Genomic DNA, 18,955 nt, shown 5'->3' with positions numbered 1-18,955 from the left:
TATAAATGAAAGAAAGTATCATGAAAAGACTTGTACATGGGAAACATGTATAATGAAATATGTATGTTTTCTTCATTTTTCTAGAGATAATATCACATTGATCTTTAGAATATCCAAAACACTAAGTTTAAATTCTTAGAATTCATGGATGCATGATCACATGAATAGAGTATAAAAAGTATTTTAATAGAACTCATGGATATCATTCAATACTTGACCTTCTTATTTTTTGTCCTATTTAATTACCAAGAGAACTTCAATCCAAGTAAAATATAAATATGCTATTATTTGGTAATAATTTTTTTTTGGTTAAAATGAATGTAGCACATATTATGGATATGGATACAACCAAAAAAATTGAAAAATAATAAATTCCGGAGCGCACCAGATAGCCCTCTCCCCTAATTCAAAGAGTATCTCCGGAGTGGTTGGCACATAGGAGGCCACCCAATCCGTTGCCCCATTGGCCTCTTGATATACATGCTTCGCCTGCAAGAACATCCTATTATAGGTCATATCCCAGATGTTCCTAAGCAGCGAGCGGTAGTCGCCCACCCTATCTACATTCTGCGGGATCCAACTAATGACTGTCACTGAATCACCTTCAATCAGTACGACTCTAGCCTACAATATCCGCCGAGCATAACTCAAGCCAGCCCAAGCCGTCCTCAACTCAGCCCCCAGGACCGAGGTCTCGAAAATGTAGCAACCATCAGCTGCAATCACTCTGGACTTCGGGTCTCTGATGATAAAGCTGACACCTCCCCTACTTCTGCCACCCAGTATGCATCCGCCAAAATTTATTGAGAAAACTCAGCAGTGGAGGGCTCTCAGGTGAAAAATACCATACAAAACGCTCCACGAGCAGAAATAGAGCCCAAGTATCCCGAGCTATCAAGGGTCATCCAACAGCTACGAGTGAGCAATATCTGCTGCCTGGAGTCGGGCCCATTCGACCACGAACCTCAATGGGGAGCAGCTCTCACCAAATGTCGAGGCGTTTCTAGACAGCTAGATCTGATAAGCTATATAGGTCACCACAGTAGTTGCTTGTTGGAATCGCTGGGCGATAGCCCACCGTTTGAACAACTGTAGAAAGGATGCCGAGTGACTCTAAACCTAATAGGTAATATTTCACTTTTCTTCCTATATGCAATGGAATAACATGCAACCTTGGGAAACTTTGACATGTGGATGATCTTTCCCTTGTGATCATTATACGCACCCATGTCCTCGTTTTTTTTTTATTTTTTTATTTTTAGGCGGGATCATATCTGACGACTATGGATGCACCAAATAAAGTCGAAAAATAGAATATCTCGGAGTGCCAAGGGCAACTCCCCATCACCTGCCCACAGGTATTGTTGGAATGGCTGACTACAAATCAGTCACCCAATCTGCAGCCTCGTTAGCTTTACGAAATACATGCTTGATTTGAAAGGCTTGTCATCCCTCACCCTAGCCCAGCTTGGCCCCACTCACTACCACAGAAAAATCTCGTTAGTCCCCACAGCGGATCGCTTGCGGAACGAAACGAAGCTCAAATCTCACGCCCCTCTCGGGGACGTGGTCTCGGTGGACCCCGCCCCTGTCCACCCGAGAACCGCCACGTGTCACAGCGGCGGCAAATAACCCGTAACCGTTTAGGCACTTCCAAAAGTAGCTTCCGTCTCGACGCATAAACATTCCCCTGCGGACACTCTTATCAGCTGTCCGCATCACCGGCATAATACATCAGAACCGTTCGTACCGCGTCGCATCCACGCGACCCTTTCGAAGCCGTGACCCCATAAATAGCGAGGAAGAGCTTTCCCTCCTGTCTTAACGTCGCTCCGCGCTTTTCCTCTCTCCTTCTCTCTCTCTCTAGATCGACCATGGAGCGATCCGAGCCTTTTCATTCGGCCATGGCGGGGAGCAACAGCGACGTGGAAGATACGGAGGACGAGGGCATCGCCTCGACGCTGTCTGGTTCGTTATTCTGTTTTTTAATCGCTTTCTTGTATCCCAGCTTCTTGGCCCATCTGCTTCTCTCTCTCGATCGCTCGGGTTTGCGTTAGGGCTCTTGGATTCTTTTCTTGTTGAGATTCTTTAATGGCTTTTGGCTTTTCTTGATCCCATTTTTTTGCTCTGGGAGATTTGAAAGGCGGGACTATCAAATTCGGCTCTTCTTTCTTTTCGCAGAATGAGATGTTGCCTTGCTACCAAGCTGTATCTTTGTAAGCGTCCAGTATTTGATATAATTGTGTCGGTAGTTTAATTTTTTTGGGAAAGTTCTTTTCTTCATGGCACAGATGCATAATATTGATTGAATTTTGTCTTCAACTCCCTGATAGGGAAAAAAGAGAATGAATCTTGATTTCAGTTTTGATTTAGCGCAACTTCTGTTCGCTGCATCTCGAGTTTAGGGTTCTTGACGCTTCTCTCGGAAAGATATGAACGGCGAGATTTCTAAGCATTTTTCTATCAAAGAATGAGAGTTTCTACCTGTTGGATGCTTTATTTTGGTAGTTATCGTCCTTGTTTCCAATAGGTCTGTTTCCAGAATAGGTTCTTTCTTTATGGAACATTTGCATGGGAGCTAGTTTATCAAATCTTTGGTACCAAAAAAAGATTGAATCTGGATTCCACTTTCCATTCTTACTATTATCTTTCTTAAGAAATTGCCCCCATTTACTGTAATTTGGCATCAATGTGCTTCTTGAAACTCAGTCGACATTCTTCCTCGCTACAAGGTTCTCGGATGTTGTTATTTTTGGGGAGAGAGTAATTTTCTTGATAAGAAGCATTTCTGCTGTTTCTTGTTTTGTTTTTTTTTTTCAGTGAGCAATTTACGTAGGGCGAATTCTGTGCATGGCAAGTTGAGAACCGCTGAAATATCAGAGGCTTTGAAAAGATCACAATCCGAGGGACGAAGACAAGTAACTGCTGATCCAGCAACACAGCTTCTTGATGATAAGGCTTCTGTGAAGAAGCAGGTTTGAGCTCTTAAACATCTCTGTCCAGACTTCAAATTGTTTGTATTCATTTTTTTTTTTTGATGTAAAGGGGTGGCAAAAGGAGCCACCCGGGTTTGTATTCATATTTCAATCACCATTGTGTTCCAAATGACCCTAAAATTTTATTTTGTCAAAATCTTTAGGATGCTTGAATGTTATAACATACTCAAAACTAGAAAACCAATTGAGTGCAATTTTTATTCGTTATAGTAAATAAGACTCATCTGACATTCTTCATGTGTCTGATGCTGATCTTTTAATATCTGTTGTTGTTCGGAGCTATATTAAATAACAGGTCTTGTTTTGCTGGCTGTTATATTCTGGGCATGCACAAATTCCTTGCCTTTATTTTTCTTTATTTGAGCCTCATTCTCTGTCTTTTGTTTCTTATATTCCTTTTTTTTTTAACCATGCAGCTGTGGAATTCATGATTAACTTATGATATTTTCTTATATTGTTTTTTGTTATAATTTTACAAACACTGCAGCTCAAAATGTTAAGTCAAGTAGCCACTGTAAAAGATGATGGAAGTGTAGTTGTTGAAGTTCCAAGCAGTGCTGAACCTGAGGCACATGATTTGGGGTTAGAGGATGCTCATGGTGAAGCAGTTGATGAGGAACTAGTAGAATCAGCTGACATTCAGTCTTTACCTCCTCTTCAGATAGTTATTCTTATCGTGGGTACACGAGGAGATGTGCAGCCATTTGTTTCCATTGGAAAACGTCTACAGGTTGTTAGTTTACCTAAGCATGCATTGTTTCTAGTGCTATAATTGTCTTGACATCCTTATGCTGTTAAGATATTGTGATCATAAGCCTAGAATTTAGATTATCCTTTGGTGCATGTTGATATATACACATGGATCTCATGTTGAACTAAATACTTTTTAGTGAATTTGCGGGAGCATAATAATATAGTCCCTCACTGTTAGGTGTCCCATTGGCCAGTCTGTTGTCTGTTTATTAGAACATACAGCTAAGTTGTTTATTAGCTTCTATAGATCAAATTAGTTGGCCTATGTAGCTTTTTGTCTCCTGGATTGTACCATTCTTGTAGTCTTAGTTGCCTGTTGGTTCCTTCTTGTAATGAGAATTAAGTTGAGCAGCACCCTCTAGTCGCCATTTTCCCACCATTTGAATGGAAAAGATGTTTCTTGCTTCTACAGTCTGACTCTCTTTGTCTTGCAATAAAACCATGAGACACATTTATGTAACTCCAGGGATCAGGTCTTATCTATTGTATTGTGCCTTCAACAGCTATATTAGTCTAATTCTAATTTTAACAACCAAATCCAGGCCTTGTTTAGTCTTCATTGCTACTGTAAGGGTCTATATTGTTACTGAGGAACCTTGCTATTGTGACAAACTCCATTGACTCTACATGCACACCATGTTCTAAAAATTTTTTCTAAATCTAATCTGACCACAATATGTAATAAAGTGGACATATCCTTCATGATCAAATCTACAGATAATACTGTTTTTTATTATATAATGCAAAGAGAAAGGGTTAAGGTGTACTTCGAACTCTGATGATATTAAGAAGTGAAGTTAGAAGCATCTTTTGACACATTAGATCTTAAATGCAGTCTGTTGCCATTAATAATAATCTTACAATGACTTAGTTGTCGATAATGGCTGTATATGGTGCTTGATTGACTGAAATTGAGTACTTCTCAATTCATCACATGTTGTAGTATCTCCACATGCCTGAGCAAATATGTGTGTAACAAAATTAACAAAGTCAATCAAAACACCATAATTCTTTAGTGATATTTGACATACTACATATTGTTCATCTGAACCCATCAAAAAATAAGCATGCTATCCTGTATTATGGTTGTATTATGGTTCATTAGAATGATAAGCTAAAATCAGCATAACTGACTTCATCAAACCATCCAAACATATTTGTTCTCTCTCTCTCCCCCTCTTTCTCAAAAAAAGGGAAAAGAAAAGGAAAAACATAATCGTACACCTTGTTTCACATAAGAAACAGTTAGTACCAATCAGAATAAGTAAATCACATGTGTCGTAACCACAATAATAACTATAATCATAATAATCAAGCTTTTTCGCAAATGTTCAGTGCTGTCTATATGAGTTCTTCTTGCCTGGTTCTTCGTTAGATGGTGTTACCGCAAGCATCTCCAAATCTTATTCGATAACTTCCATCCATGTTGCCTAAGACCTTCCCTTCTTTTCTCCATGGGGCCTTCTCCTCTTCTCTCCTTGCCTGCTGACCAACTCCAAATTCTTATCCTTTCGGGTTCTCCATAGGCCTTCTGTGTACATGTAAAGCTATCTTCTAATCAGTTCTCCATTACTTACCTTCAATTGGGGTGATTACTACTACTCTAATAAACCTTCTTCCCCTATTTTAATCAAAAGTTCCCTGAAGTTGCCAAGGCATGTTTTGGTTTTCTTGATATCCCAAAAAAGGACCTTTCCTCTTCAGTACCCAACTTCATCTATTGATCCATTATTTTGTTAAATAAATCAAAATAGTAAATTAGTCAGACGCGTAGTATCTTTCAGCGTACACTTTGGAGTGAGTTTGTATGTTCTGTCCACATTTGTTAAATTTACGCTGGACATACATTTGAGTTTTTATATTGTTTATTAATATATGAGCCCTTAACCTCTAAAACTTTGTTTCATGAGTTTGATAGAGCATTTAACTTTATCCTCATCACCATATGTTTGCAAATAGCTTACACCATTACATGTTTTCCTCAATATGCACAGAAGTATATTTACAATATCTATGAAGACTTATGGGCTTGTAGTGGACCTTCATCGTGGGCCAACGACTAGCAATGAACTTGTGTTACTGAAACTACTTTTGGCACTTCTTTCAATAGGTTCTTTTTTTTTTAAGTAAACTGTATTTAATGCATACTAAATTATATCCGATGGTATTATATTTTAACTTTTCTGCACATTGATCAAATGGCCTCCATTTTGACCTTTAGCCTCTCATTGAAATTTGTTTTTATTTTATCAAAATTAAAAGAACTGAAAGTTCATTTTTTTTGTTTGACATTTGTAAATTTGGACAGTTTCTCACAGTAAATTTTTCAGGGAGCTGTGATTCTTGGTGTAGCTTTACTTGTTCTTCGTATATAATCTGGCTACTAGTGTGCAAGAACAATATATGGGAGCTTATTTTTGATATGTTGTGCTACATTAATAAGAAACAGACTCCTTGGCTTGCTGATTAGGAATTATTATCTTGGTTTCTCTACAGAAAATTAATCTCTTTATATGGACTATGTGCACCTCTAAAACTGTAACTTAAACATGAAATCTATTGGTGCATGAAATGATCTTTATAAATTCTGAGTTTCTTAACATTTGCTTTAATTGTCCTTGAGTGATTGCATTGCTTTTTCCATAGTAATCTGTCATGGGGTTGCTAATGAAACTCCTATATTTACTTCATTTATCTTGACCCGTCTTATAGGTAAGGTTGATTTTCATCATATAGAAATGCTTTTTTCTTTTATTCTAAACTATTAAGTTCATTTCTTTTGCTCTGGCTTCTATTTTGATGGAAAGTCATTTTATTAAATGTGAGATTTATTGATCTGCTCCCTGAAGGATATGTCAGGTAGAATAGTAATCGATGTAACTTATATGCTTGTTCGTGTTTTCTGTTTTTGTTTGTCTGCTAGTTACTAGCTCTGTTTTGGTAATTATTTCTTCCTTCATGGTGGCTGGAGATCATGTGAGTGAATGTTCTTAAATCTGACCTCATACACATGGGTTGTGACTTGTTGGCCTAGGCATAGCCACATAGGTGATCACTGGTTCAAGTAAGTCTATATCTTTTCTTTTTATATGATTATCTACCTATATGCTTACTTCAAGATAGCTTGCAAGTTGCAGAGAAGGATCTATTTTCAAATACGTTTTGCCACTTCTATTTTTCTTCACAATTTGAACAGTATGATTCATCTGAGCCCTCTAAGTGTACTAGGTGCATTCATTTTTTGTGATAATGACAATACTGATTTGTTCACTACTCAATTTACTGGAGAATGTCATATGGGGTAGATAGTGATGATGCTATATAATTTTTTTCCCCAGGATTATGGGCATCGTGTTAGATTAGCAACGCATGGTAATTTCAAAGATTTTGTCTTGACTGCTGGACTGGAGTTTTACCCCTTAGGGGGTGACCCAAAGGTTCTTGCTGAATGTATGTATGTGAACAGCATTCAATATATTATTTTTATTATTTTTTGTACAATTAACAGAAAACCTCATATTGGGTGAACTTTTCTTTATAGTAGTCAATTTTTGTCACAGACATGGTCAAGAATAAAGGTTTCTTACCATCTTCTCCTTCAGAGATTCCTATTCAACGAAAGCAAATCAAAGAAATCATTTATTCATTGCTCCCAGCTTGTAAGGACCCAGATGTTGATTCTGGTATTCCTTTCAAAGCAGATGCCATAATTGCCAATCCTCCAGCATATGGTCTGACCTATATCCTAGTTCTATTTTGAATGTTATTGGTGCAAAGCACTATTCCTGTTTTTCTCACTTTTCACTTTGAGCACCATTAAAATCTGTATCTTATTGTGATTGGTAACTTCACAGTTCAATATCTTCAGAATATGTAATTTTCAATCTGCTTTCTATTTTTATTTTAAAACACCTGATTCAGAGGATTAAGTACATCATTGATGGAAATATCGATCCATGGTATGATTGGCTTTCTCATACTATTTTATACTTCAGCCAATGCTGTAGTTCTGCTCCTATCATTGACTAACATTTTAATGGGGAAGACATCTGAAGTTTCTGAACTTTCCATTCTTGATCTGTTGAGACATCCTATGTTCGATTTTGATATGACGTCTTTCTTCTTTTCTTTTCTTTTCTTTTATTTTCTTTTGAATACAGGGAATTAGTAAGATTTCTGCTTTATGCAAAATTGGAAATGTTGAGTCCGACTGCTGACCTGGACAAATGCTTGTTCAGGACATACGCATGTAGCAGAGGCGCTAAAAGTACCGATTCACATATTCTTCACAATGCCATGGACGTGAGTTTTGTTCTTTTTGCAAAAAAAGAAAAAAGAAAAAGAAATTCTCTTTCATTTTAATACATGCATACTTTGTGGTCCTCAAAGTGATTCAACAATTTCTTTAGGTGCAATCATGAAGCTCAGTATTATTCTTTTCTAGAAGCATTAGCAACTTAATCTATCTGCTGAATGGTGCTGTCACATTGACTCATTTTTCCCCCTCTGTTCAGCCCAACAAGTGAATTTCCACATCCTCTTTCTCGCGTCAAGCAACCTGCTGGTTATAGAGTGAGAAAATTCTATCACTTTTTTAGTTGTCATTTAGTATTTCTATGCTTGTTCCCTTAGCTAACTTGTTTATTCATTTGGTTATTTGACTATTTTATACTTTTAACTGAGCCAATGTGATGCATGGATTGGATCTGTCAGACACTCAGTAGTTTAAAATCCACTTAGTAGAATTGGTGGAGAGAAGATAGCTGAGCTTTTATATGTTTGTCGCTAATGTCAAATTTGAGTTATAGAAAGGACAGCCACATTATTTTTTGAGTTCACTTCTCTTTCATCTTCATGGTCTATGGATATCTTAACGGTTCTATGCTTATATTCCTAGTGCTGTTTGATCAACTTGGTTTTCTTAAGTGTCACCATTCTCTGTTTTCTTGTAACAATCCAGTCTATGAGTGGTTGTCTACGTGACCATACCACTGCATGTTTATTTTCCACAATTATTTTGGGAACAATTCCTTGAAAGTCCTTTGTGCTTTCAGTGAAAATCTTTAGAAAATATAACTATAATTAGAATGGTCATCATTCAGTTATGGCCTGAGCCAAACGATGCCTTTTCAACTTACTAGTCTATGTCATGTAAAGCTCGCATTTTCCCAAGGTGAAAATACAATTGGTATGGTAGTTGTTTCCAGCTATGTTGTCTGTCATATATTCTGATCCCAACATGAATGGGGACACATAATTTATGGAATAATTATTGCATTTATGATCAAGAGCTCATGTAGCTCGAGGATAATGTGGTTAGTGCCATGCGATGCAGTTTTTCTGGATCCTGTAGTAAGCTGTGATCCCAACACCAGCTGTGACCTCAAAAGGGTGGTTATATGGGTAGTGTAACTCTAAAATAACTCTACATTCTTTATTATGTGGCCTTTTTTGTCAATGTTTTTGTTCAACATTATTTTGCATAGTTTATGACTACTAGAAATGTGCTCATGTGATGCACGTGGGCCAAGCATTTAGCTTGGATGACTGTATATCTTTTTTTCTGATGAAGCACATGGCATGGATAGTTTTAATTTCCTTTTATTTTGAATAACTTAACAAAGACTATCCTAATTTTGGTAGGTATAACTCATGTTGTTTTCAATATCGAGACACATGATCTGCCAACAGCTAATTAACGTAAGTTTGTATTTTTTTCTTTAAAACTTTGTTTAGAGTCCATGGGAAAGAAGAGAGAGCTTTGTGAGCTTTGTAATCTCTATTCTCCCGACAAAATGTGGTATTATCCAAGTGGGCCACATGTGCATCTCTATTTCTTCTCCCGATTCCCTAGATGTGGAGTTAAACTTGGGGTGGGGGTTGGTCCGTTGGGGGTTGAGTCCCTCATTCAAGATTTTCCGTCAAGGTACGCCGTACCAGCTCAAACCAGGCGATATGGAGTGTACCATACCGGTTCAATACCGGTATCTGATACAAGTGGCGTACCGACACTCAGCATGCCCAAAAAATTTCATATCGTACCATACCGATACTATGCTAGTGCGACACCGGTATAGGGTCCGATACCGAGACGGCGAATCTTGCTTCCCGTTATAATAGTAAGATGATTGAGAATTGCTTTTCCAGTTTATGGCAACGATACATTTCATCTATAGTGCTGTTACTCATATTTCTTATTCATATGATTATGTGGATTAGGTGTTAAGGGTGAAGTAGCAATTAGTGGTTACATCATAGCACATGCTGTCATGTGAAGAACTGTAATAGCTTGTATCAACTATATTTGTAGAAGGTGTAGCAAGTATGTTTCTAGCTATGAGGTCAGGTGCTCCTTAGCCCTTCCTCCAAATGTAAGAAATTCTCAATTTATCAGTCTTGACATTATATATTCCAAGCAGGAGATAAAAAATAGCATCTCACTGATGCCATGTTTCATTAGTAATCCATCCAGTGCATATTTTGGACTCTGTCTGCAGCCAAAACCTTCACAGAGATCTACTATTGATCTAATATGGATGTTCTAACCAGCTATGTATTCTCTTATCTCCAATAAATGCATTTGCCAGTAAGTGTGCCAGTTGGAATGAGAAAATTATTTGATCATCAAAGGATGAACCTGCTGCCTAAAGTTGGAATTGCTAGGGATTGACCTTCACAAGCCATTAGCTAATAGACTTTCTTTTCATGCTTAACTTTCCCCAACAAAATTCCAGATTTTCAGGATTTTGTGCCTGAACATCAGTCTTATGTGATAATGAAGAATAACTCCAATTTGTACTCCTGCCTGAATATTTGCCTCTGTCTTCTCTTGAATTTTAATGTAGATCTGTGTATTTCATCAAGTATTTTATGATTCATTCAGACAAGCCAAATAGCTATTGCTGGTGCTAGGACCCTTACTTTTCAATCGCTTCGTGTACTCTTCCATCTATAGGATAGGAATGCATCTTCTAGGTTTCTAACCCAGTTAGAGACCAAAGGTGATCCTATCAGAAGCAAATAAAGATAAGAAAGCAAGTGGTCCTATTCTCAATATCAGTTTCTTCAAAGATAGAATTTGGGGTCAAGTTAATCCAAGATTTGGAGTCTCATCCATATAGGCTAGCCGGAAAGTATTTTTTGGGTGCCTTAGTCCTGTATAAGTATCCAATATCTTTTCGGCGAATAATTGATGTGGGACTAAACACACGCCTGCATGGGTCCTCACATACTCCCTTTGTTCAAGTCCTAATGTCCTCGTCAAGCTAAGGGTTCAAATCCATTCAAATCTACTCACAACCCCCACGATCGGCTCGTGGTCAGCCTCTATGAACCCATATTGCAGTGCCCCCTAGTCTACATAGGCTATACGCCGAGTTCGCTCTGATACCATTTTGTAACAACTGAGGACCTCACTTACAAAGGCTAGCCGAAAAATATTTTTTGGATTTTTTAGTCCTGTATAAGTATTCAAGATCTCCTCGGCGAATAACTGATGTGAGACTATAAACTTATGCTTGATCTGATAAGGAGTGAAAAGTTTACTTACTGAGCTATATCGCTCATATCCCTCTCTTTTTTATTTTTCTCTCTCTAGACGAATAGGGTCAATAGGAATGAAGGATGGTTTAAGCTTGGAGTTCATGCTAGCAAACTTGGTAATTTTGTAGAAGAGCCCTAGGAGGTGATGATAAACATCCGCCTCGGCTCAGCCTCCGGTGATGGCGGCGACAACAATGACAACAGCAGCCATGGTGGCCGACAGCTGGTGGCGGCATGGAAGAAAAAAACAAGAAAAACAAGGGAGATCCTGCTAAAAAGGAAATCCAGTGACTTGTCAACAACAAGGACGGCCTACGAGCCGAAAAAGAGAGGAGAAGAAGAATGAGCCGAAAAACCAACCAGGGTATGCCGTACCGGTCCATACCGGCCGGTACAGGCCGATACGAATCGGTCCGGGCAGGGATCGATATCGGATCAACGTAGGATCCGGTACCGATAGCTTTTCATTGAAAAATCGGCCGGTACAACTATCGTACCGGTACGGGATCGGTACAGACCGATACGGAACCGGTACGTACCGGTCCGGGCCGCGACTGGTACGCTGACCGGTACCAGTACGGCGAATCTTGACACCAACGGTTTAGTTCTTAGAAGGGAAGGGGGGAGGTTTTATAGAGTGATTCCCAAGATTTCATCGGAATCCAAAGAGCTCTAGGAGTCCTCATCTGCCGGACTCAACAGAGGAGGAGGCGGACTCCCATCGGGAGCCCTCTTCCACCTCACGTGCCAGTCAGTCACATGAGGTTTAATTTTTTTTCCCAATCTTGCCCTAAGATTTGTGAGCACTAAAATTTGTGCTGGCTCATGGGCTAGTCCTTGGACCGGGCCCCTACACCAACTTACAAATTTCATTTTTGTTTTATCTAAAAGAAAACAATCTATCAGCACTTCCCTATGCAATATTCAAATGGGTTCTCATTGCACTATTACCCCTTGTTTTGCCACTTACATTGCTTTTTTGCACCATATATTACATGTTTCTTTGGTTTGTATTATGGGTTTTGGTTCTGAATTTTGGTATTATGTTTTATAAGCATATTTATATTCTACTTTGACTTGTTTAAATTATGTTTCATAATATGGTCTTACTGTATATTTGGTTAATACTCCTTCACTCTTTCAGCAGATTTCTTACCAGATTGTTGACTCTATGATTTGGCTTGGAATACGAGATATGATAAATGATTTCAGGAAAAGAAAGCTGAAGTTGCGGCCCATCACATTTTTAAGTGGTACCCAGGGGAGACATGATACTGCTTCTGATGTGCCACATGGATATATCTGGAGCCCACACCTTGTCCCTAAACCAAAAGGTATGACTTCATTCATATGCTTAGACAACCAATAATACTGACATCACAAGATAAACTGGAGTCTAAAATAAGAAATATCAGAAACCAACTTTCTTGTTGAATCAGAATCTCACTAACAAAACTTTTGGGTAGGCAGTATAAGTGTATCGGCTGATGTTGCATCAAATGCTATTTTCAAAGTATCTATTTGATAGAACCATTGAGATTGTTTGTTCTTTTGTCCTTCTATCCTTTTTCATCCTAAAAAAGTGTTTTGGCAAGTTTGCAGTGACATTACTTGATATGCGTGGCTTTAGTTGTTAAGACATTAATTTGAAATATGTCTATATAATAATGATATTAGCTGAATTCTTTATGATTTTTAATTTGATTTTACAGTTTTGCTGTTTAAATCTGTAAATGAAAATCATACTTGTCATGTTTGGCAAGTTTGCAGTCACATTAATTGACATATGTGGCTTTAACTGTTAAGACATGAATCTGAAATTTAACGATATAATTGTGATATTTGCTAACTTCCATATGACTTCTAATTTGATTTTTAAGATTGCAGTTTAAGAAGTCTTTAAATGAAAATCGTACTTTTCACAATATGTAATTCTGAGCAGTTGTCTAATTATTGATTCACAGACTGGGGACCAAAAGTTGATGTGGTTGGGTTCTGCTTTCTTGACCTTGCATCAAACTATGAACCCCCAGAATCACTTTTGAAATGGATTGAAGCTGGAGGAAAGCCAATTTATGTTGGATTTGGTAGCCTTGTAAGTTATAAGTCCCAATTTTTTCATATTTTGTGTTGTTTTATGCAGTATATCTGGCTTCATGGTTCTCAAAGATACTGATTTCTGCACCTCCTTGCCCTGTTACTTACTGATAAGTTCTTTGATCACATTTAAGAATGAGCAAAAATTGAAATAAGACCTTGTCCATAAATAATTTAAAAATTGTATGGCGTGCTCTTGTTTAGTAGGTGAATCATTTTATCCATAATAAATCATAGATAGCTCTTTTCTTGACATTCTGTGATTATGAAGTTGGATGATATCAGCATCATATAGAGACAGGAGGCTTTCAGGTTTCCAAGTAAATTATGATTATGTTCATCTAGACATTATTTATAACTCATTTCAACTTGACAGCTGAATATTCATAGACTGTAAACATGCTATACTATCACACAAACTTATGTGGTTTTGACCATTTTATTTAGTCTCATCAAAGTGTTAAGAGTGTTGGGCCATTGAGCTAGAGCATGTGCTTGGATTATCGGAGTCATGCTGTGTCATAGTGCTAAACTGGTAATGCATATTTTCTTGGTAACCATTCACCAAAGTGAAAATTCAAGGGGCTAGGATGGGCATAAGTATTTATTTTTTTTAACATTTCAAACCTTGTTATGCTTCTTTAGTTATCTACTGGTTATAACAAAAGGAAAGATCCTAGGTGGGGACTGCTATTACATCTATAGTGTGCCATAACATGTTCTAAATAATTATGGCAATACATATACATACACACGCATATTCACACATATGTATGTAATAACTTTTCCTAGTCAAAATATCAACATATAGTTGCCTGAAATACAATCATTTATTATTTTTTAAAAAAATGATCTTGGTTTTATCATCATAGCCTGTTCAAGAACCAGAAAAAATGACAGAAATTATTGTTGAGGCTTTGGAAATCACCGGACAGAGAGGCATCATTAACAGGGGCTGGGGTGGACTTGGGAACTGTAAGTGTGCAGTTCCTCTTGTTATATCTATTTTCTTCTACATAATTATTTGCTTTACCTGTTGCTGAGCCTCTATGTTAACCATGAATTATTCTGGCAGTGGCAGAACCAAAGGAACATGTATATCTGTTGGATAATGTTCCTCATGACTGGCTATTTTTACAATGCAAAGCAGTGGTAAAGCTCATTTTCTTATCTTATTTGCGTTGAATTATTTACTAAGTTCTTCTGGACAATACATAGCTAAAGTTTGATCTTTGTAATTTGAAAGCTGCAAAATGATTAAATGCTCCTAGAACAGCATAAAAGCTGCACAGAAGTTATATAGACAGTAAATTGTCAGTCAAAAATGAGTTATACAATATGATGATATCACCATATTTGCTGATATGTCACCTTTTTTTGATTAGTTACTAATATAACTGTAGTGACTGACAGGCATGTGAATAGAGAAAATTCTGGCTTAGCTACCTTGCTTATTTATTCTTGCAAGATGTCACAATATTCCTGTAAGACGTCATAATGTTTGCTAGCATGTAATTTAGGTTTTGTTATGTGTATGTCTCCTTTTTGATACCTTTTCATTCCTGTGCTTTTCCTAGCCTAGGCACCATAACAAACTGACTTGATGATCTGAAATATATTTGTCTTATATTATTTGTCCATCAAACTCCGGGTATCATAGTCACTTTAGCACATTCACTTAAGCCGATACATCACCTTTAAAAAAATAAAAATAAATAAACACATACTAACCAAGCATGTATTCTTTGATGAGTTCAACAAATTGATTATTGATCCTTGCAAACTCCAATCATCATGTGGTGAAAATCATAAAGATACATTTTTATATTATCCATCTACTGTGGTATATCACAAACCTCCTCAATTCTCCTATTTTAAATGGAACTCTAATGCAAATGATCATATAGGAGTATCTCTTGGCTAGTGATCTGGATCATTATGCTCTAACTTCAAAAGCATTCTATATCCTCCAGTGAAAGCTTTCTCAAATGTGACTACTATTGCAAGGTTGCAAGCTTTTCTCAATTGAAAATTAACTCCCTTCATTATAACTAGCCTTCATGCCTGTCACTACTTACCTGTATAAATCCTTTGCATGTTCTTTTATAACCATTTCTTCTTTAGTGCTTCCAGTATCACTTCTATTTGTTTCTCTCCAAGTCAGTATAAACCATGTCTTAATTCTGTATGTTCTCTCCAAGTTCTGTTCTTAATGCCTCGATTGAACAAGTTAGCCATAATGGTCAAGCTTTCCTTGGATAAAATTAACTGCTAAAATGATATTTTGCACCTGAAGTTTTTTTCCTGCAATTGCTGTTGCCTAAATGTACATAGGTGCTCTTTTTACCTGTTAGTTGTAGACCAGCATATTACTTCAAATCACCCATAGCTTATGTAGGTCTATTATACCATCCAAGGCCTGTATAATAAGAAACAGAAAGAAGAATTGTATTGTCATATTCCAGGTTTTATATTTTGCAGGTCTGAATTGTTGGAGAATTAAAAATCCTTCAAAATGCAAAACACAGATTAGATATTAAATAGGTTTCAAAATTGATATACGTTGTTCTTGTCTCATGTGGTTCTCCTTTTGTGTTCTTATCTTGTTTGTTGATCCTAAACATAGCTGTGGCATTTTTCATTTATGATTACTAAAATAGTGTCCCCTTTTTTCAAGGTTTGAAGAAAATTCATACATAATTATTATTCATAATAAAATACAAACTCTATATTATGGATGTAAATTTTAGGGAATGAGAAGAAGTCATGAATATGAGTGTAGCTGGAGGTGTGGTAAAGTAGGATGGATGGATTTTGAAATGAGTATATTAGATGTTTAGGAATGGCATCAACATCTATCCAAAAAGGTTTGGAAATTTTGCAACATGTGCCACAAACTGCTGAAGTGAGGAGTAGGATACAGTTTGAAGGGTTGAAAAATATGGACTTGGAGATCCTGATGGCTCCATAGAGAGCAGGTCTTGAAAACAGCTTGAAAGTTAGAGATGTCAAGAACCATCTAATTTGGACTTCACTGCAGGCCAAACATTGTCTAGTCGAGGTTTAGGCTTCAGATACATGTGGAGAGGTCAAAAGGTGGGGTAGAGGAGATTAGATGGAGCTAGGAAGAAATTATTTAAGAAAATCTATTTCAGAGAACTTCGATGATAGGATTTGTAGGATCAGGCCTTTTATATGTGCTTATATATTTTAATCAATGGAGAAATTTTATGGTTCCATCAACCTCCTAAAAAATAATTTCACTTTTTTGTATAGATGAAATTCAGGGAGGTAGCGTCCACCTCTCTCGCCAAAAGGAAAAAAAAAGGATAAAAGCTTCTTTAAAAAGCAAGGCATATCTCATGAATGTGAACCAAGAGTTCAGTAGCCTATCAATAAAACCACTAAACTGAATAATTGTTAGAGTTTCAGTTTTGAATTGGATAGATGGAATTGCCAGTGGCCTTTTTTGGGGGACATAAGTAATGTCATATAGTGCAGGCTGAAAATTTGTTGCTAATTTATCTTATAAATGCAAATAAGATGTACATTGTCTTATGGTTAATGAGTGTATGTCAAGACAAGCCATACTTGGTAGTTAAGACACTTGGAGTTGAACCTTGTGTTTGATTTTGTTTTTCTTTTTTTCCTTTTGGTTTTCTTCACAATGATTTGACAGTTTGCAGATCCATTTATGTCTAGTCTTTAATCTACTTGTCATTATCACTTCATGGTTCAACTGTCAATTGAGGAAATAACATTCTGTATTTTATATTAATTTCTATCATGAACTTTTTTAGGTGCATCATGGTGGTGCCGGAACAACTGCTGCTGGCCTTAAAGCTGCAGTATGTACTTACATTCCATGTGCCCCCTTTTGTTCACATTACAGCTTTAGTTCTAATCAAATCTACTGCAGATGAAATCATATTGGCTGTTTTTTTATGTCTAGTGTCCAACTACAGTTGTACCCTTCTTTGGAGATCAACCTTTTTGGGGTGATCGGGTGCATGCTAGAGGAGTAGGGCCGCCTCCTATACCTGTTGGTCAGTTTACGCTGTCAAGGCTTGTTGATGCAATAAAATTCATGCTGGATGAAAAGGTAAATGTTCATTTTATTTATTTATCTTTTTTCTTTTCTCATGGCATGATTTAAATACCAAGTTTTCTTTATTATTGCAAGGTCAAAGTATTGATCTTGACTATAGACACTAGCTCAACGAAATAAAAACTTAGCACTTGTTTTTATCACTTCTTTTTTACTCTAGTCACTTGTTTCTTCTTCTTCTTCCTCTTCTTCTTTTTGGGTTCCCTTTTGGCATGTCTTCCATGGTCTGTCTTCCATGATAGGTAGGCACTGTTTTATATTGATAATTGTAATTGCACATAGACTTTGTCATGCACAGTGGTGCTGTAGTGATGATTATTTTTCCATTCATATGGACTACTTTATGCAATCTCCAGTTTGTTAAATTTCTTCATGTGCAAGCATGTTAGGAGATTGTGTGGTTTCAGTAAGGCGTGTTGTTGATGCAAATTTTTAAACTGACCTTTAACCAACTAGAAAATGGCTAAATTTTTAAAATAGGGATCTGCTTCAGCTTATATCAGAAACTTTTATAAACTGACCTTTAACCAACTAGCCTTGTCTTGTAATTTTATGGGTCATAGATATAACCTTTCTTTGTGCCGGGCCCCAACAGTTCCTTGTGATGTCCATCTTATTCTTTGAGGTTTGATTCTTCTCTTCTCAGAACCTTTAGTTTTACCTCACATGTGCTTTATTTGTAATTGTAAACACCCGATTCATTAACCTTTTCTTGAATATAAAACAGTGGACTGTCTTTATTGACAATTACAGCAGGGTTAATGACAATTACTTTATTGAAATTGTAAACGCCCGATTCATTAACCTTCCCCAAGAACATGGGCTTAGAAGAGGGTTGCCAGCCAGAGGAGTCAAATCCTGCAGCTAATACTGGACATTGCGAGTTTAGGAGCAGCCTGCTTCTCAATAGACTATTCTATTATGTGAATTTCCAAAGAGAGTCATTTCAGAATTTTGAAGTCCATTTCTTTCTTTGATAAAAATATCTTCCTTCATGATTAGTATCCTGTGTATTGCCATTTTTTTCTCATCTTTCATGAAGGTGGGCCTTGCTTTCTAATGTAAGAGAAACACAAGGATTGAGCAATTTGGTTTCTACAAATCTGTAGGTGAAGGAACGTGCTGTTGAACTGGCCAAGGCCATGGAATCAGAGGATGGCGTAACAGAAGCAGTAAAAGCTTTCTTCAAACATTTCCCTTCGAAATTGCCGCACACACCACCTTCACCAGTGCCTTCTGGTTTCTTTGGTTCCTGTTTCAACCCTGTAAAGGGATGCTTGGGCAATTCCTGATTCTCATATGTAAATTTTCTATGAAAGCTTTCAGGTTGAAAATCCAGAGTTTCCATCATGTGTTTTCACACATTCTAGAAGATTGGTTTTGTGATTCTTTGTATTCATTGTTCTTTAAATATTTAATCTTCGGATTGACATGGTAGGATTATTTGGCCAAGCTAGAT

The 18,955-nt window shown here is 37.1% G+C and overlaps 1 protein-coding gene across 1 annotated transcript; it reads left to right on the top strand.

Moving 5' to 3' along the window:
* Positions 1 to 1,813: 1,813 nt before the first annotated feature.
* Positions 1,814 to 18,926, top strand: LOC103706990 (sterol 3-beta-glucosyltransferase UGT80A2-like). The gene is made up of 14 exons (XM_008791306.4): positions 1,814 to 1,968; positions 2,821 to 2,975; positions 3,484 to 3,726; positions 7,088 to 7,199; positions 7,310 to 7,480; positions 7,988 to 8,051; positions 8,264 to 8,321; positions 12,439 to 12,625; positions 13,256 to 13,386; positions 14,261 to 14,363; positions 14,464 to 14,540; positions 17,189 to 17,236; positions 17,341 to 17,490; positions 18,606 to 18,926. Exons 1-14 carry the CDS (start codon positions 1,875 to 1,877, stop codon positions 18,786 to 18,788), a joined length of 1,776 nt encoding a protein of 591 aa, XP_008789528.1. The 5' UTR covers positions 1,814 to 1,874; the 3' UTR covers positions 18,789 to 18,926.
* Positions 18,927 to 18,955: the final 29 nt, after the last annotated feature.

This window comes from Phoenix dactylifera, chromosome 18 (genome assembly GCF_009389715.1).
Source record: "Phoenix dactylifera cultivar Barhee BC4 chromosome 18, palm_55x_up_171113_PBpolish2nd_filt_p, whole genome shotgun sequence".
Classification (NCBI taxonomy): domain Eukaryota; kingdom Viridiplantae; phylum Streptophyta; class Magnoliopsida; order Arecales; family Arecaceae; genus Phoenix; species Phoenix dactylifera.
The sequence above is the reverse complement of the archived record's forward strand: the minus strand, read 5'-3'. Positions and strand labels throughout refer to the sequence as shown.

Coding starts and splice junctions, on each gene's coding strand:
- LOC103706990 (XM_008791306.4), top strand. CDS start 1,875: ATGGAGCGATCCGAGCCTTTTCATTCGGCCATGGCGGGGAGCAACAGC. Junction 3,727..7,087: donor CCATTGGAAAACGTCTACAG/GTTGTTAGTTTA, acceptor TTTTTTCCCCAG/GATTATGGGCATCGTGTTAG. Junction 8,052..8,263: donor TTCTTCACAATGCCATGGAC/GTGAGTTTTGTT, acceptor CCCTCTGTTCAG/CCCAACAAGTGAATTTCCAC.